The sequence below is a fragment of the Notothenia rossii genome, assembly GCF_949606895.1.
Source record: "Notothenia rossii genome assembly, chromosome: 8".
In the NCBI taxonomy this organism is placed as follows: Eukaryota; Metazoa; Chordata; class Actinopteri; order Perciformes; family Nototheniidae; genus Notothenia; species Notothenia rossii.
The window spans coordinates 53,132,408-53,152,676 of record NC_136906.1 but is presented as its reverse complement, the minus strand read 5'-3'; the positions used below and the strand labels follow the sequence as shown (position 1 = coordinate 53,152,676).

The window sequence follows — 20,269 nt, the reverse complement described above, 5'->3', positions numbered from 1 at the left end:
CATTCACAAATTAACTAACTAATTTAATTAACTAATTTCACTAACTAACGTTAGCTAAAGTCACACGACTACAGCTGTAAACTGTGTGCTTCTAGGTCGTTTTGACCATGTATATCACTTGATGCATAATAATGTCTGAACAGCTGAGCTCCGTTATTAGTCTACCTGTGGTCAAAGTACAAACAAGAAAGCCAACAGGCAATCATTCATTTATATTTTGCTTTAATCTTTGTAGCATTTTGTTAATGGAAAGCCTACTGCCGACTTCCCTAATCCTGCTGCACAATTGGGCACCCCGACCCCCACAAAGGAACAACAAGGTGGATGCAGAAAGCCACCAAGGAAACGGTAGTTAACTTCAGACAAACTACAATATTTAATGCCTCTTGTGATTGTATTGTTTTATTCCAAAATTATAATAATAATTCCGTCGAATTTGACATACAGCTCATGTGGTTTTTCACTCTTGCACTGCGACCTGTATGCAATTGCCTCTATTGATGTTGTGCCTCCCTCTTTTCTAATGTTTATACTGTGGATATAACCCTCCATAGCGTATTGTAACCCCTTTTGTCGGGACCTGGAGGATATTGCTGCGTTATTGCTCCAAAATGAGTCTGTTAAGGCGACTCCGACGTTACGGAGACCCTCCATTATGGCTTTGTTTAACGCATCTGGCTCTCAGCTTGTCGGACTAGCAACAGTAACCAAGGGGGGGCGTGGCTTTGCGAAAGGTCAATTGAGCGCGCCACAGCTGCTGCGAGGCTCCACTAGCTGTAATCGGCTTGGTGTGTCCAGGGTTTACACACCACCCCCCTGTCGACGCTCGCGAGGGCCTCATCACATCACAGCCCTGCCGATGTGATATAATGTATAGGACCTTTTTCCTCATGGGTGTCATTCACAACAGACCAATCATGACAGTTTTAGAGAATGAGTTTGTATGGATACACTTAAAACATATATTTGTATTTGTCTTGGCTTCAGCTCACTGATAACATAAGAACACAAATAGGCACTTACATAGATGTTTTTTTTATATGTATTTTATTACTCCAAAGTAGAAAAAAAAAAGTCAGCCATATTTAACTGGGAAAGTTTTCCTTTGGCTCCCAGGAATTTTTCCACTTCGCCCCACTGTAAAACAGAAACACAGCAAAAAGTATTACTTTTTTTCAACTGTTTGGAATATGTAGTTCTACAGTATGTTGACAATGCTATTTCAAATGAGAAGATACACTAAGTCACTCAAAAATATCATGATGAAAGTGCAGTATAATGTATATATTTATATATAACACGTACATCATATATAATACAAGGTACATTTTTTATTTCAAAGTCAATGTTTCATTTGACCAATTTTTGAATTTGCTGTCTTATCAATGCCCAAACATACAGCACTAAACTTAGACAACTGCCTGCAAGACTGCACACAGAAATAATACTACTTACTACTACTAACTATACTTATAGTATAATTGTTAAGAACAAATGTAACAAGTCAGTAATTACAAAAGAGATCAAATACCATCCCAGTGTTTCCCCTAGGATGGAGTCATAGCAGCGGTGCTAAGGCACGCGGGCCCAGCAAAATGTGAGCGCGGCGCGCGTGGACATTTTAAGTGTGTGCGCGTGCGAAGTGCTTCCCGCCATTATGTTTCTATTTGTCTGCCAGCACAAGAAAGACACATACATCATTAAAAGCTTCAAATGTATTCAGTATTGTATGAACATAATTGGTGGTTGGACATCACATCCTCTAGGGGGGTCCGGGGGTATGCCCCCCCGGGAAGATTTGTTTTTACATTTTAATATAAAATGCTTCAATCTGGTGCACTTTGAGCACACAATGACTAGAGACTAGATCTAACTCTAAACACCCATATGAAAAAGATCGTTTTACATTTTAATAATCAAATAATTGAACATACCAATAAACTACCATAGCCAATAACACATATGTAACTTATTTTATTTTTGTTGTTCATTTACATCACTTTCATCAGGCAATTTTTTAGTTTAATATCAGGTGTCAAAAGAGCATGGCACCTAGTAATGAATGTGCCAAATGTCTCCACTTCGTTCCACTGCCCCAGTGACTTGAATATCTTGGGTTCTGCCACCCTTCATGCAGATCTAGATCCCTCCGCTTCGCGTCGGGATCCTGATCAGCCTGTCGGGTGTTCTTTTCCCCATAATGACCGCGTCGCTGCACGTTATCCCTTACAAACTAACTAAGTTAGCTAGATGTAATTCATTCTTAACTGTAGGCTTTTATCAAAGTATTAATTTACTTAATCTAAATGTAACAACATTTTAAATTATAATAACTTACATTTATGGCGTTATGACCTTCTTCTTGAGGTGATTGTGTCCAAATAAAGTTATGTCTGCTTCAACTTGCTGTTGTCTGTCTTGTCAGGCAGTTTTCCTTCAGCTCTGAAAATGACAGCTTTCCCGCGTATCGGTGGCTCGAAGTTGCCGCGAGCGCTAGGGGGCAGCACTTATAATTATTTTAATAAAAAAAAAAAAAAAATTCTATTTCAATGTAGGCTACTTCCCTGCTTATGTGTTACAATCAGACAGCGTTTCTAGGGCGCGATGTCTGAATGACGAAGGGCAGAGAACTGTCTTACTTTATGGCGCAAACGTCTGATTGAGCCATTGATGACATGGTTCCCCACCCCCATGTGATCAACTAAATTCAATTTACTGCTGAGGAACCCAAAATGTTTAAGTTAGTGATCTCAGGGTTGATGAAGTTGGTTGGTAAGACTACTTTGTGGCCCCTGTTCTGCCAGACCCATCAGCTACACTGAAGGAAACTTCAGATTAGATACATACCATCCAGAGCAAGACTGCCACTGCACCAACACCTCGGTATGGCCCTGAGTAAAGAAACACAGATTTTAGGTAAACTTCATTTTTTTCAAATGTCATACATGTAAATACAAAAAGTCCAGTGAAATCAAATGATAATTTGAAATAATAGTAGGTACGATTAACTCAAACATATGAAGGACTGTAACGTAGTCAATAGCATTTTCCCTATCAGTTTAATATTTTGGAATACTATTATTATTTTAAAAAATATTTTTAATGCCAAGAATAGGAATTCACCTACAAAGGATTACAAGAAAAAATGTAATATACAAATAAATGGCTGGACATGATGCATTAATGCGACATGAAGCATTACACAAGTACCTCAACCTTAAATTAATAATAAATTATTGTTACTCTAATTTCAATGTTTACATTAGCAGTCATGCTTAAGACTGAAACACTCCTTTTAAACAAAGTATACGAAAATCCAATAAGATAAGACTTGGTTCCACGGAAACATTATTGTCATTGTTTATTTATTTTAAAATATTTTCTAAACAAACCTCCCTGATTCATTCCCTCAGTAGTTTATTGTAGGGGAAAGTGTCTGACCCTTGATGAATGGGACATTCTGCAAGGAATAAGTTGAAGTTCAGCAATAACCTCCTAAACATTGCCTAACATCACATTGTGCTCAATTAAACTTAGACTTTTGATACTGCAAAGTCTTAAACAAAACAAAAGGTGGTGTATTCTAATTGTACCGATGATTTTTTTCTCTCTCTTTAACTAATTCAATGTGCAAAATCAAACACAGTTTCAGTCTATGTAAATAAGATAATTACTAATTAACCCGCACATACCATTAATTGCCACTTTATTCCTCGTTGGTCTTCTTTTCTGTGAGGAAGACACTGAGGAGAGAGCAGGAGTCAGGCCGGAGGAGAGAGCAGGAGTCAGGCTGGAGGAGAGAGCAAGAGTCAGCCCGGAGGAGAGAGCAGGAGTCAGCCCGGAGGAGAGAGCAGGAGTCAGGCCGGAGGAGAGAGCAGGAGTCAGGCCGGAGGAGAGAGCAGGAGTCAGGCCGGAGGAGAGAGCAGGAGTCAGGCCGGAGGAGAGAGCAGGAGTCAGCCCGGAGGAGAGAGCTGGAGTCAGGCCGGAGGAGAGAGCAGGAGTCAGCCCGGAGGAGAGAGCAGGAGTCAGCCCGGAGGAGAGAGCAGGAGTCAGCCCGGAGGAGAGAGCAGGAGTCAGGCCGGAGGAGAGAGCAGGAGTCAGCCTGGAGGAGAGAGCAGGAGTTAGGCCGGAGGAGAGAGCAGGAGTCAGCCCGGAGGAGAGAGCAGGAGTCAGCCCGGAGGAGAGAGCAGGAGTCAGGCCGGAGGAGAGAGCAGGAGTCAGGCCGGAGGAGAGAGCAGGAGTCAGCCCGGAGGAGAGAGCAGGAGTCAGCCCGGAGGAGAGAGCAGGAGTCAGGCCGGAGGAGAGAGCAGGAGTCAGCCTGGAGGAGAGAGCAGGAGTTAGGCCGGAGGAGAGAGCAGGAGTTAGGCCGGAGGAGAGAGCAGGAGTTAGGCCGGAGGAGAGAGCAGGAGTCAGCCCGGAGGAGAGAGCAGGAGTCAGGCCGGAGTCAGCCCGGAGGAGAGAGCAGGAGTCAGGCCGGAGGAGAGAGCAGGAGTCAGGCCGGAGGACACAGGAGTGAGGAAGAGAGTGAACTCAGTGTCAGTCTCGGTGGTAAGAGGTACAGACAAGTCTGATCCTGGGTCTGCGGCCATTTCTGCCTGTGTGGTTGAAGGGCCCTCAGGTTCAACTGCCAAAGTCACTATTGAGAAGAAAAAAAAGTAGACGCATGGTGAATAAATGACCAAGTATAATCCGCCATATACATTTATAATCTGAGTAATTACAGCTAAAAATGAAACAGCGGAACATCAGTGATTATGTGTTACAATGGCGTTTGTTAGCAACCAGGAAATGACACCAGTAAGGACAAACAGATGAGAATGCTGCGTGGGGTCTGGGTGCCGTGTTGGCGGGACGTTGGGGGGCTCGCTGCGCCGCCCTTTGAGGCTCGAGGAGCAGACATTGTGAGCTGGATTACTGGTGTTGTTTTCCTGGTTGCTGCGTGGGGTCTGCGAGACAGCGAGGAACTCAGCCTGAGCGCACACACACACACACTCACAGCCAGGCTGTGAGTGTGAGTGCGTGTGTGCGTGAGGAGATCCACGGAGCCTCGGCTGAGAAAAGATAAGGCTGAGTGAGTGTGTGTGTGTGAGCCGGTACGTCACTATGCCCGTTACGTCACTATACTCAGGAAGAATATTTTTTAAAAAGAGCAGCATAGACAGGTATTTTCTGTGTTAGAGTTTTACTCGCTACAGGGTGTACTTTGAGGGTTTGTGACTCTGCAGACCGTTTACATGCAGGAAAAGCTTCATAACACACAAGGGGACGGGTAATAACCAGAAAAGCATGACATGGGCCCTTTAACTGACAAAACAAGACATAACGACATATTTGTACTACTTGGTAAACAGTGATTCACATTTTTTTACATTTAAAACCAGATAACTGAGCAACTAATTTACAAAAAATGTTAACAGATAAATTGCTGAAATATAGCATGCAGATTTGTATACTTTACCATTAATAAGGCTTTCGTAAATCCTCTTTATGGTAACAAGTGCATTGTTACCATTTTCTGTCTCGATTTGCCATGGACAGATGCAATCGGCCGCAAAACCATTTGTGCCTCTCTTGGCAAGAAGGAGGATGGGACGCCGATCTAACATTTTCCATTTGTTGAGCTGGAACACAATGGACACAAAAAAACAAGAAATATTATGTACACAACAGCTCTAAACATTTTCACACACCTAAAGCCATTATAACTCCATTTATTTTGCATAAGTGAAAAATGCACTGATGTGATACGTGTGCACATTGAGGAAGGCACCCCACAATTAACCAGGTGTGATTTTAGACCCCTTTTAGGGGAGCCCCTAAAAAAGAACTGTAAAAAAAAAAAGAAGTTTATCGAGCTCGGGTTCACTTTGAGTTTTTTTTACATGGGCATAGTTATTTTTATATGGGTTAGGGATGCCAGCGATTATTCTATTTTTCGAATATTCGTTACAGTCTCCATAATCGAAAATTATTTTTAAAAATCGATTTTATTTATATATATTTTTATTATTATTTATGTTTTTCTTTTTTTCCTGGCTTAGTTTCAATTCGGCGGCGAATAATCGATTAATATTCGCCAGGGCTGTCCGATTTTGATCATGGTCAGTTTCTGGCATCCCTAATATGGTTCCATTTAACTCTCACATTCAGATACCTGAATAAGCTACATTTAGCTTTGAAACATGTCAGCAAGCTATAACCTATATCATTTCAGGTTCAAAGTTCTGCATTAACAGCACTTCAGATGTAAAGCTGGTGTTACAGGGGAATTTTGAAATGACTGTTCGAACACGGCTCAAAGTCAGAGACTCTGGTAAGCTTAATGAAAGTGCTTTTAAGGGCCTCTTTATTAATACTAACTCTTTCCAGGTCTTGATTGTCTTTCAAGCACTATATTAATATGGGCTGGTTTTGATTCTGTGACATTCTTGGTTTTACCATTTATTCAAAAATGTATATATGATATTTCATTTATTTTACTTTTGGAAACCATAGTCACATAATTATGTGTTTTCCATACCATGAAGTTCCAAAATAAAATATAAAACACCAAAATGCAGGTTTTTTTGTAAGATATAATTAGAAAAACATGTACATTGAAGCTCTGATTCTAGGAATTACCACTGGCTTGAACTATGTTACTTCTGGTTAAGAAATAATGTTTTACTAAAACTGGGTGCTTGCAAATACAAACACTATCTAACATCAGTTCGAAAAAATGTGTTATGCCTTTACAGATTTAAATACAACGGTGACAACAATTTTGCTTAACACATTACATGAAGTGCAGTAATCGTGCACTAGTCTGTACTTCTCACATAAACTTAATTAAGAAATTAGGATTATTTAAAAAAAGTAAATGAGGGCGACTGTTGGAAAGTATAAATCAATTAAGTAATTTAACAATTTGTATAAAAAGATTAGGATCAGGGATTATTTACACACTTTTTTATGATAACTGACATCTGCAAGAGAAAAAAGCTTACCAGTAAATGTGTCGAGTCATACACTTTGTTGACACTGTGGTTTTTCTTTTGCGTGGCCTTCCACTCCTGTGCAACCTTTTCTTTTTGCTTGGAGAGTTTCTCTTTGTAGGGTTGGATGGCACCACATTGTTTGCATTTTTTACTTGCTACTCCTATGCTTTGCCAGCATGTCTGGCACACTTTTTGAGTAGGTATCTGTAACAGAAACACAGATAATGTCAGGGAGTACCAAAAATAAGAATACTATACTACAAATGTTTACAGGATTCATGTATTTTATTATATCGTGAAAAATCTTGTTAAAACAATGAACTCATGTTTTTTGATCTTTTAGATAGGATGAACAAAAATCACAAGAGTAAGGAAAACAATGTTATACAGAGTCAGTCACATGTTTAAAGTGACTGTTATGAACAACCCTAATCTGTCAATATCTGGTTGATCCAAAAGTTGATGCTCCATCATCACAGAAAATAATACTAAAATCATCATTACTAGGGGTGTATTGCTAATTCTATAAGTTCTGCATGTGTGCACGCGCAGTTGTGGCTCGTTTTGAAGCTTATGTAACTACTGTCAATTAACACTCCAGCCAGAATCAACAAAGAATGGTCATTTATTAAGTCTGCATTATTGAATAAATGTGTGATTCTTACAGTAAATGCTGCACACAGCTGCGTGATAGTTAAGTGATCAGTGAAGGACCTTTATAAACTAACTCCCTCCTGCTGAGGTACAAAGGTTACTATATAAAAAGTGTGCACATTTATTTAGTATCCTATCCATGTGAATATGTTTTAAGTGGGGGTGGACCTCATGTCCTCTAGGGGGGTCCGGAGGCCCCCGGGAAGTTAAATGCATCAATCTTGTGCACTTTGAGGGCAAAATTAACTAAATCTATGGATACATCTGTCAACACCCATATGAAACTTAACTGTATACATTTCAATAATAAAAAAAAATGATAAGAATAATACTTTTTTTAAATGTAGTATGAATTGTAATGATTTCATCGATGTTTTAGATTCATTCGATTTTTTTTAGGGTGCTGTGTGACGTTGAACCTGCGACCTGCAACCTGTGACCTATGAACCTGTATTTGTATACTACCAAAGGAGCTATTGAACCTAAGAACTTGAATTTCCGACTCCTATTGTGGAACATTACAATAATATAAAAGTGTGCCTTGGAAATATGTATTTCCATATATGGTGACCAAACTGTTTCAGACCCACTGAGATAACTTAGACTAAAGTTACCTGTGTAAACATTACATTAGGTACATTAGCCTCTTAGCCTATCCGTTATCATAGCTAGCTAGCACCAGATGCTAACAACCATCCCCGTTTTAGGTGCCGGAGCGGTGTTCCGGCAGTATTACACCCCTGGTCACTCTTCACTTAATAGATAAATAGTATTTAATATAGTTATAAAGAATGTGACGTGTGATAACATTTGGATCAACCGCATGAGCCGATGGATCACATAACTTCCATGCTCACGTTAACGTAAGCTGATTCTACTTTTGGCTAATTTAGCTTTGCTATCATTATTCCTAGGTAAACATAGTAATCTTAGTCAATGTAATAGACGACAAAATAAAACAACATAATACATATCCCAAAATGAATATACTTTTGATATCTGACTACTCACGTTTATTAGCTTGTCTGGGAAATAAATGGATGTTGTCAGTGATGCAGTGACGAGTCCAAAACCCCGGTGAGTTAGCATTTTACCACTTCCGGTTCCCTCGCCTCAGAACCAATGAGATTTCTCCATAGGATTTGGGAAAATAGCTCGAAATAAGGTCTGTGGTCGACACAAATTTAAGAGACGGATCACGTTTTGTTCTACGACAGACAGCCGTGATCTTTGAAGAGTGTACGTGTCTGAAAAACGATGGTTGTTAACAGAAGTTGTCGAGGACGTTGTACGTCATTACGCCACCTCCCGTTGATTTAAAACGCGCCCGTGGGTTGTAAAGGTATACAGCCTGACGCACCCGTTGATTGAAAAAGCTGCTCTGGGTCGTATTAATGGGTCGGAAAACAAGAAAAACAATCGACCTATTTGGTCGTATTAGTTGGAGGACTTGTTGTCATCCCTTGCTGCCAGCTCATCCTTCAGTTGATCCTTCCATCCCCTAACAAACACAGCCCTTAAAGCTGCCTCGTCCCATCGGGCTTCTGCCGCCAGCGTGCGAAACTCGATAGAGTAATCTGCAACGGTTCGAGTCCCTTGTTGTAAATTTAACAGTGGTCGGGGTGATCAAAAACAGTGGAAAGATGATCAGAAAAAACTCCAAAGGAAAGAGTGTCGTAATCCACAGAAGAACTCAATGCTTCGGCCCAGGTTAATGCTCTTCCACGAAGCAAACTCAACATATAGTTAATCTTAACCCAGTCTCACAAAAAAACGTGTAATAACTACGTTGGTCCATGTGAGCCTCTCCGCTCACACAGGGTTCAAATCAGGACGGAAAGAGCAGGTTGGTGAAACACAGGCGTTTATTAACTCCAAACAATAATATGCGCGGGTCTCAAACGTTGCCCGGGTGGGAAACTTCAGAGGTCCTTTGGCGACCTTCCAGGATCCCGCCTACTGCATAACAGAACAGAACCAGGTTACGACATGCTTTTCTTCCTGCACTGATTACCTGATTCCGATCAGCTGTCTGGCCTCCGGCCGAGCCACTCCCTTCACTCCAGCAGGCAGCGCCCAAACCACACCCCGCTGCCACATACCCCCACCGCCCGACTCAGGCCGGGATCCCGCCGGCCGCAAGCTGACTCTCCCCCCCCCCATCCGCCGAGCGAGAGAGGAAATCAGCCACGACCATCCGGTTACCCGGCCTGTGGATCACCTTGAAGTTGAAAGGCTGTAACGCCAGATACCACCGAGTGATCCGAGCGTTGGCATCCTTCATGCGGTGGAGCCACTGGAGCGGGGCATGGTCCGACCAGAGGGTGAAAGGGCGCCCCAGGAGGTAGTACCGCAGGGCGCCGAACGCCCACCGTATGGCGAGGCACTCCTTTTCCACCGTACTGTAGTTCACCTCCCTCTGGGCGAGCTTACGGCTAATGTACAGTACGGGGCGGTCGACCCCCTCTATGTGCTGGGACAAAACGGCCCCCACCCCACTGTTCGAGGCGTCGGTCTGCAACACAAAAGGGAGAGAGAAGTCAGGAGAATACAGAAGCGGCTTACCACAGAGGGCTTTTTTAACCCTCTCAAACGCCAGCTGACACCGCTCCGTCCACTGGACCGGATCTGAAGCACCCTTTCGGGTCAGGTCGGTCAGGGGACTGGTCAGCTCCGAAAAGGACGGGATAAACCGCCTGTAGTAGCCGGCCAGCCCCATGAACCTCCTGACCTCTTTTTTCGTCTTGGGCGCCAGACAGGCTGAAATGGCGGTTGTTTTCTCTATCTGTGGCCGCACCTGCCCGCCGCCCAAGTGGTACCCCAGATACCGTACCTCCCTCCGTCCAACCGCACACTTCTTCGGGTTGGCCGTGAGCCCCGCCTGCCTCAGGGACTCGAGCACCGCCCCCACCTGCTGCATATGCTGCTGAATTTTGACATCATCCAAGTAAGCATAGGCAGAGTGGGGACGCAGCACCCGGTCCATGAGCCGCTGGAAGGTGGCTGGAGCTCCGAACAACCCGAAAGGAAGTGTGATGAATTGGTATAAACCATACGGAGTGGAGAAGGCCGTTTTTTCCTTAGACTCTGGAGAAAGGGGAATCTGCCAATAGCCTTTGGTTAAATCCAGCGTCGTGTAAAAGCGAGCAGTGCCTAGCCGATCCAGGAGTTCGTCGACCCGGGGCATTGGATAAGCATCAAATTTGGACACCTCGTTCACCCTGCGGTAGTCCACACAGAACCGGATTGACCCGTCGGACTTACGTACCAGCACGACGGGGCAACACCAGTCACTGGTGGACTCTTCTATCACTCCCATCTCTAGCATAGCCTGAAGCTCCGCCTGAACAATTTTCCTCCTGTGTTCAGGCAGCCGATAGGGCCGTGAACGAATGGCCACGCCCGAGGGCGTTTCTATGCGGTGGTGTATGAGAGAGGTGCGCCCTGGCAGCGTAGAGAACACGTCGGCAAACTGCCTTTGCAACGAAGCAACGTCTGCTCTCTGGCCCGTTGAGAGATTGTCGCCACAACCGACCGGAGCTACTTTGTTGCTTTTAATGACCTCCGGTCCCAACTCATCCCTCTCAATCACCGTGGTGGCCAGCAAAACCGACGCCCCCTCCCTCCATGCTTTCAGGAGGTTAAGGTGGTAAATCTGTGTTGCTCCCCCCCTGTCAGAACGCACCACCTCATAATCTACGTCCCCCACTCGTCGTGTGACCACGAAGGGTCCTTGCCACTTGGCGAGTAATTTAGAGCTAGAGGATGGGAGTAATACAAGCACTTTATCTCCTGGTGAAAATTGTCTCAGTTTCGACCCTCTGTTGTACAGGCGCTGCTGACGTTCCTGAGCCTGGAGCAAATTCTCCCGTGATATCTGCCCCAGTGATTGGAGTTTTGCTCGCAGGTCCATAACGTACAGATGGAGCACTGAATTTCGGACTCCAGCTTACAGCTTCCTGCCTACCACCAGCCAAAGACCAGTATAGAGGAATGTTAAGCCCTCCCACTATTTTCCAAGAGGGCGTTGCCAGATTTTCAATTTCAGGTTTTAACCAGGAGATGGCGCTTCATTCACAAATACAGAAAGACAAGTTTCATGGACTTTCAGTTGTGTTTTGAAGAGCATTTTAACACATCAATATTTTAGATCAACTAAAGTATATCTAATCTTGTAATTCAATAATATATAGTCTTTATATATTAAATAATCATAATTATAATGTAAATGTTTACATTACACTTCTTTATTTGTTATGCTCATACTTTAACCTTTACAATCGTTTGCTTTAATATGCAGTATATTTTTGTGTTTGCTTCCTCCTGCTCCCTTTCGGACACATACTGTATGATTTATTATTATTATTAATATGAAGATATTATTAAGATAAGATAAGATGTTACTTTATTGATTGAACATTTTAGTTTAGAATGTGCTGTCTCACGGTGATTCAGAAGGCTCACAGGTCACATTCCGACCATTATTTAAAACAATAGGTGCTTTCACACCTTCTACAGTTTGATTTGTATATAGGGAGCTCTGTCAGTTTTCGAATTACTCATTTGCTTTCGGGGAGCCCTATTTTTCAGAGCACATCCTGCTACTAAATATGTCACACGCACGCTCTGTTGACTGGCGCAGCAGCGCGGATGCGATCAATTGCTATAAAAACACTCTTCTACTAATACAGACGGTGTCGCTATGCCGGCGGATGTGGCCGTTGTTGAAGCCTCCTCAGGCTCCGCATCGGCAGGCCTCTCCCTCGGTGTGGAGCTATCAAACTCGACCCTAACGCCGCTTACAGTCGGCCAACTAAAAGTTGTTTTCCGTTCACGTTGTCATTTTTAGACTCCTTCGCTTCTTTGCTTGTGAATCCAAAAGCTGTGACGCTTGGCTGTTTTCGTTTTGCCATATTTTTTTATTACACAGCCAGAGTTAAAAAAATATCAATATGAACATTTCAAATACCGCGCCGGCATCACCGCCATAATCATAGCAACGTAAGTAAGAATGCAGCGCCGCCACATACAGATGGCAACACCCAGACATATTCACAAATATAAAACAAATATTCAGAAACTGTAATGAACAATAACTATTATTTATTTCAAGAACTGTTATTTACAGAAACTCAACATTTCTAATCTGTGTGACACAAATATGCACGACTGTTTTGGGCTCCCCCTATTTATCTCAAAGTCAGCCTTCAGGGGAGCTCCCTCCCTCTTCGGGGGAGCCAAGCTCCTCCTAGCTCCCCCCCATTTCGAACAGTGTCTGTGGCTGAATGGCCAGCGATTAGGTGCGGCGAATTTGTCATAGGTGATCAGAGCTAACTGCCTGCCGTCAGATTTCATTTAGAAAACAGATCTGATTTTAAGACTATTTCTGCGCTCATAAAGAATGATAAGAATAAGAATAATGCGTATTGAACTGGTTTAATTAATTAGTGAGTTTATTTAATACTAGAACCGCCAATCGGGTCATTTTGTGTGATGTGTTGTTGTGTGTGTGCAATGTAACTTTTTTTCAATAAAATATTAAAGTCTCCCAGTCCCTGACTTTTCCTGAAAGTGTGTAGCACCCTATGTTGTTAAAAATTGCATTCTAATAGCGGGATTTGACGGGTTTAGGTAGGCCTATACAAAAACCTCCGGCGGTTCTAGTGTTAAGGTAATTAGGTACAGTAGAAGCCCTTTTTTATCAGTAACGAATTTAGCAGTTGAACATAAAAGTCAACTAACTGAGGGTCACTTGCAATGACAGTGTTGTGTCTAACTGTAAGCTTGTCACTCAGAGTAACCTACCGTTAATTTAGCTGCTGGAGAAGAAAGATCAAGGGGGGAGGGGGGGGAGAGAGCTGTGGTTGATGGGCCATTAGTTGTGTAAATACACAGCTGAGAGCTGCCGTTTCATTCAGACTGTTTAAACAACTGTAACAACGGACTATTTTTCTTAGCGGATGCATGTCAATTTAAATAAATACATACAACTATTTTTTAAATCAATACATACAACTATTTTTTAAATCAATAAAAAATAATAATAATAAGTGTATTATGTTGTTACATCGTTTCAGATGTTATGTTTCAGTTGTGCTCTGTCTATGTTCAGTGATGCAAACTTGTCACCTTTCGGCGAAATTCGCCGTTTTGAATCCAAAATAAGTCGTTTGTGTGATTCATGTAGAGCTGCAATACAAATATTTTTTGGGTATGGGGGGGGCTGGGACCCGGAGTAATATGCGGCCGTGAGCTGTTATGTGCCATCATGACACGCATGGTGTTCTTTTTTTATATATTATAATGAAGTACGAGCTGTGTGCTCGAGTCTTCCTGCCTGTCGGCTCTGCTCATGGATGTATAATAAGGCTCTGCTGCTCCGAGATGATGGTCTAGCTTCAGCAGCTACATTACCTACGGGTGCGTTCGTTAATATTAACTGTGCGTCCGGAGTCACTGTGGCACAGACTGGACCGCTGGTGAACAGCTGTTAGAACGGGCCGTTCAGGTGTTCAGAGCAGAGCTCCCTGTCGGAGCGGCAGAGCGTGATGTGAACTGAAAAGTTTTTCTGTTGCAATATTATTTAAGGAATCGTTGAGCTAGCTAGCTAGCATACATTGTCACTATCTGCTAACGTTAGCTTTAGCCTTCTATTTCTAATAGTTTTTTTCATAGGCTATAAACAGAGGTGGTATAAGTATATATATTGTAGGCCTACTTGAGTAAAAGTAGAAGTACTCAGATATTGTACTTGAGTAAAAGTAATAGTCCCAGAGTGTAGGAATACTCTGTTACAGTAAAAGTCCTGCATTCAAAATGTTCCTCAAGTAAAAGTAGAAAAGTATTATCATCAAAATATAGTGAAAGTAGCGACAGTAAAAGTAGTCATTGTGCAGATTGGTCCATTTCAGAATAATAGATATGATATGTTTTATAATGATTGATCATGAAAGTGTTCTCAAAGCTGCTAAAGGTGCAGCTAGTTTGAATGACTTTGTATACTGCAGGGTAGCTTGTGGATTTACTCCAGGTGGAACTAAAGTCTGATTTAACACTTGATTATATTTCACTTAATTAATCCAGATCTGTGAAGTAACTAAAGGTATTAAATACTATTAAATAATGTAGTGGAGTAGAAGTACACCATGTACCTCTGAACTGTAGTGGAGTAGAAGAACAAAGTAGCAAAACATTGAAATACTTAAATAAAGTACAAGTATCTCAAAATTGTGCCCAAGTATAGTACTTGTTGAGTTTATGAACTTAGTTACTTTACACCATGTGGCTATAAAGATGAAAAGACTTAAGCCTTGCACAGAGGCCTGAAAATACATTTTCAAAATGCTCAACAGTGCTGCCAAAATTATAAACTGACTGCTCCACAATTTGAAATAAATGCTTTTATATATTTCTATTATGTGACTCTTTGGCGTTTCTGTTATTATTAACACTGCTGCTTTAGTTGTTCTGACTGCTAAAATCCTCTGTCATTCCGTGGGGTGGGGGAGCCGGGGGCTCGGATCCTTGTCACCTTTTTCATACCTGATGAGTTTGCATCCCTGTATGTTAAAAAGCCTCAGTCACCTTAATTCATGTAATAAAAACATCTCAGGTCAGTAACTCAAAGCTAAATGTGCAATACCATGTTCAGCTATGTTACTATTTATAATGTTATTGTTGTTACATCAGAAGATGTACATATTGAAATGATTTCTTAACTTAGAGTAGGCTATTTTTTACAATGTGTGTTGGAAGGATTTATTAAATTACAATGAATATTGTCATTGTTGAAGGCTTTTAGAGAAGGGTGAACTATAAGCCTGAATTACATAACATTTTATACCTAAAAACATAAAAGCCACAATAAATAAGTCACAATTATTGTAGTTATTTTTACCTCCCGTATTGCTTTCAACCCACCAGCTTTTATGGTGTTGTTACGTCACTAACTGTAAGCTTGTCACATACAGTCTATGGTCACTCAGAGTAACCTACTGTTCATTTAGCTGCTGGAGAAGAAAGATCAGGGGGGGAGGGGGGGAGAGAGCTGTGGTTGATGGGCCATTAGTTGTGTAAATACACAGCTGAGAGCTGCCGTTTCATTCAGACTGTTTAAAAAACTGTAACAACGGACTATTTTTCTTAGCGGATGCATGTGAATTTAAATCAATACATACAACTATTTTTTAAATCAATAAAAACATTTTCTAAATCCATAAAAGCATTTCAATTAATATTGGGAGTCATGTCGTTACTTTGTTGAGAATGTGGCCATGTAATAAGCGGGATAATTTGCAGCGACTTGTTCTTTATGGGGAAAATAACACCCTTCATCCAGATGAGGATCCCTCCGCTACACTTTGGGATCCTGATCGACCAACGAAACTCCATTAAAATATACATATTTTTGGTGAATTACTGAGTTTAGGCACGTTAATAACGTTTTAATGAAGTTGAATACAGTATATTCATATGTGTCAGTGATTTCATGTCAATTCGGCGAACATAAACATAAATGATCGTGGTGAAGATGATGATTAAATTAGGATTAAAAATCGAGAGCCGGGCTGCATTTCCTCCCGTTCGTTTTTTTCGAATAACAAAATTATTTTGTTAAATAACAACATGTTGATGTTTTGTAAATTATTACATGTGTCTTATTTAGCACAGAGTATGATATCCATGACATATGGATCTTAACAAAGTTCCGCTGTACATCCAGCGTACTGTATCTGACTTTATTTCACATGAGCTCCAGTGTGGAACCCCACTGCACCTCCTGGTGGATCAATGATCCATTGCAGCTGGCTTCATTATAAATACATTTATCTATCACGGGGGAGGTCTCAAGTCAAGCTGGAGGTTTTCCCTTGAGCGAGGGCAGATCACGTACCAATCACGGCCCTCGCGTTTCAAACTGTCCGAAATGAATCGCTCCATCTGTACTGTATTTCGTTCTTACTGGTGCTTGGACCCTCCTCCCAGTTTTCCTTAACTAGGTCCAAAACACCCCGGGGCTTCCTACCAAATAACAGCTCAAAGGGAGAAAATCCCGTGGAGGCCTGGGGCACCTCCCGCACTGCAAACAACAGAGGATCTAGCCATTTATCCCAATTATGGCTATCTTCGTGAACGAACTTACGAACCATGTTCTTTAGTGTTTTGTTAAACCGTTCCACCAGGCCGTCGGTCTGCGGATGGTAAACACTAGTCCGTATTGAATGGACGCCCAATAGTTCATACAGCTCACGTAGTGTGCGTGACATAAACTGTGTGCCCTGGTCAGTCAGGATCTCTTTCGGGATCCCGACTCGGGAGATAATGTGAAACAGTGCCTGCGCGACGCTCTTTGCAGAGATATTACGCAGCGGCACTGCCTCGGGATATCGCGTTGCATAATCCACTAGGACTAGTACAAAGCGATATCCCCGTGCACTCCGGTCTAATGGCCCGATGAGGTCCATTCCAACTCTCTCAAAAGGCACCTCAATCAATGGTAACGGGCGCAAAGGCGCTCTGGGGATGGCCGGCGGGTTAACCAGCTGAAATTCACGGCAAGATGCACACCACCGCTTCCCATCTGCGCGAATGCCCGGCCAATAAAATCGGGCCATTATCCGGTGTAGTGATTTGTCGTACCCTAGGTGACCTGACATGGGGTTATAATGAGCCGCCTGGAAAACCATTTCCCGATGGCTTTTTGGCACCAACAACTGGGTATTTATCTCTCCTTTCTGTGTGTCACGGCTTACACGATACAACCTGTCCCTAACCACCGTAAAGTGTGGGTGAGTGAGTGCTGCGTTTGGGTGTAGCTGGGAGCCATCAATACTCACCACCTGGCCGAAGGCGTGCTGAAGGGTCTCGTCCCTCGACTGTTCGAGGGGGAAATCTTCCACGGGAAACACCAGCGGGTCCAGAGGGACCTCCGCGGCCCCCTCCGTGTCCGTTTCCCCCTCGATGTCGTCAGCCACCTCCGACTCTCCACTAAACACAGCACACAACTCACATTTCCCTGCCGTCCGTGAATGCACCCCCATAGCCCCCGCTAGCTTAGCAAACCCCGGCCAATTCGTTCCTAAAATCAGAGGGTGCGTAAGGCTAACTCCAGCCCTGACTCTATGCTTTTTCCCCTTCTAAGAAATTTCCAGCGTCACCTCCGGGTACTGGTGAATATCCCCATGCACACACCTCACCTTCACCCACGATGCTTCAATCAATGCCCCAGGCCGAACCAGGTGCTGATGGATCATCGTCTGATTACAGCCCGTGTCCATCAGAGCCTGGTGTGTACCCCCCTGTATACATACCGGTATACGGTACGTCCCTTCCAAATCGGGGGCGGCAACTGGCGGTCCTGCAACCCGAACCAGCTGTCCGACCTCCATGAGAGGACACTCCCGTCGGAAGTGGCCGGGCTGCCCGCACCGCCAGCAATCCTGCCCTGACGTCTGAGGAGCCCCCCGTGGTGCCGGACGACCAGAAGCGTAGGCCGGACCCTGGGGAGAGATAAAAACAGGAGGGTAAGGTAGAGCTAGGGGGGAAAGTGTCGGGGCTGCGGGGTTGGGGCCGTGTGATGTTGGGGAGGGAAGGGCAGCTGCTCCAGGAAACCTCCTCCTCGGGGCTGGGACGGGTCTGCCCGCTGAGACGGCTGGTGGTCGGGGCTCCTCTTTCATGCTCCGCCAGGGAAGCGAGAGATGGTCCTCCGCAAGGACGACGGCTGCTTCCAGGTTGGCGGGGCGATGGCACTGGACCCAATTCGCCGTCGAAGATGGCAGGCCGGCGATTAACTGCTCCAGCGCCACCTGCCCGACGACTTCCTCAGCGGAGCGCACCCCCGGCTGGAGCCAGCGGCTCGCTGCATCCAGGAGCCGCTGCGCGTAGGAGAAGGGCCGGTCATCGTCCTCGAAGGGGAGGGCCCGGAACCGGCGGCGATGTCCCTCTGGCGTGCTGCCAAGCCGGTCCAGGATGGCCTTCCTCAGATGCCGGTACACATGCCGAGAGGCTGCTGGCAGGCTGTGGGCGGCTAGCTGCGCACTCCCGGATAGCAGAGGCAATAGCCGCGCTGCCCACTCCTCCTCCGGCCACCCGCACGCCGCCGCTGTGCCCTCAAATATGTCCAGGTATGCCTCCGGATCATCCTCTGCCGTCAATTTCTGGAGGGCAATTGAAGGCGGTCGGGCCGGGTTGGTAGCGGGATCGCCCTCCCGAGCGGCCGGACGCTGCAGCAGCTCCCGTAGGAGAGCCTGGTCCTCGCGCTGGCTCGAGGCGATCCCGAGCAGAGCCTCGCTCTGCTGTCGCTGTAAGGCTGTGGTGGTCTCCTGCATGTGAGCGAGACGTTGGAGGGCCTGACCCAGCGGGGTTTCTCCTTCCGACATCGTCCCTGTTCAGGTGCCACTGTGAGCCTCTCCGCTCACACAGGGTTCAAATCAGGACGGAAAGAGCAGGTTGGTGAAACACAGGCGTTTATTAACTCCAAACAATAATATGCGCGGGTCTCAAACGTTGCCCGGGTGGGAAACTTCAGAGGTCCTTTGGCGACCTTCCAGGATCCCGCCTACTGCATAACAGAATAGAACCAGGTTACGACATGCTTTTCTTCCTGCACTGATTACCTGATTCCGATCAGCTGTCTGGCCTCCGGCCGAGCCACTCCCTTCACTCCAGCAGCCAGCGCCCAAACCATACCCCGCTGCCACAGTCCACAACGTAGGACGTAGTATTTCTACAAAAACGCCTCTGAAATTGTAAGATCCCTACGTTTTTTTTCACCATTCATTCCAATGGCTGGCGTCTGTCACGTGATCTTCAAATTTCTCCCTGCAGAAAAAAAAAACATGGTCGAACTTCGTTTTATTCTCGGTGGAAAATGCCTATTTTAAAGTTAGTTTGGCCATTAAAATGCGTTTTGATGTCATTTGATGCGAGAAATATGAGTTGTTATTTCAGATTATGTGTGCAGTGGATGTACATGATCTTTAGTTTGCTAGTTATTATGAAGATTACTTCAGGAAATTGTGTCCATACAACGTTTTCATTGTTACCGAGGTGGTTGCTAGGGACGCCGCTATCAATATTATTTCTGTTATGTTGTGTAACTGTTTGATGGTGTTATCTTTATTGCCACCTCCTTCCCCGTCAATGTATAGTGTTGGTCCACAGCGCAAACCATCAATCAATCAATCAATCAATCAATCAATGTTTATTTATATAGCCCAATATCACAAATGTTACATTTGTCTCAGTGGACTTCACAGTTTGTACAGAATATCAGTATGACAATACAACACCCTCTGTCCTTAGACCCTCACATCGTACAAGGAAAAACTTCCAGAGAAAACCCAGTTTAAAGGGAAAAATGGGAGAAACCTCAGGGAGAGCAACAGAGGAGGGATCCCTCTCCCAGGACGGACAGACGTGCAATAGATGCCGTGTGTAAATTGAAAAGATAATACATTTGCAACATAGGTAGTCCAAATGTTTGGAAATGCATGTGTGTATAATAGGAAGATGAATCCATGAGTATATCCATCCAGGACTTATGATCCAGGACCACAGCCACGACTCAAGATCCAGGACTCGCAATCCATGACACAGGACCGCAGGATCATCCATGACTCCGGATCCCGGCGTATATA

At 44.1% G+C, this 20,269-nt stretch overlaps 1 protein-coding gene across 10 annotated transcripts; it reads right to left on the bottom strand.

Annotated features, from left to right (window-relative positions):
* Nucleotides 1-413: 413 nt before the first annotated feature.
* On the bottom strand, nucleotides 414-19,174 carry LOC307016885 (uncharacterized protein). 10 transcript variants are annotated; one of them, XM_079646243.1, is made up of 8 exons: nucleotides 17,942-19,174; nucleotides 9,646-10,146; nucleotides 6,987-7,181; nucleotides 5,459-5,621; nucleotides 3,693-4,636; nucleotides 3,393-3,460; nucleotides 2,848-2,891; nucleotides 414-1,671 (listed from the first exon to the last, which is right to left on the bottom strand). In XM_079646243.1, exons 1-2 carry the CDS (start codon nucleotides 19,007-19,009, stop codon nucleotides 9,748-9,750), a joined length of 1,467 nt encoding a protein of 488 aa, XP_079502369.1. In that variant the 5' UTR covers nucleotides 19,010-19,174; the 3' UTR covers nucleotides 414-1,671; nucleotides 2,848-2,891; nucleotides 3,393-3,460; nucleotides 3,693-4,636; nucleotides 5,459-5,621; nucleotides 6,987-7,181; nucleotides 9,646-9,747. The 10 variants fall into 10 exon arrangements, with proteins under 10 accessions (XP_079502369.1, XP_079502367.1, XP_079502366.1 ...); XM_079646241.1 differs by having other exon boundaries at nucleotides 414-1,137; XM_079646240.1 differs by having other exon boundaries at nucleotides 414-1,137; nucleotides 1,532-3,460.
* Between the last annotated feature and the right edge of the window lie 1,095 nt (nucleotides 19,175-20,269).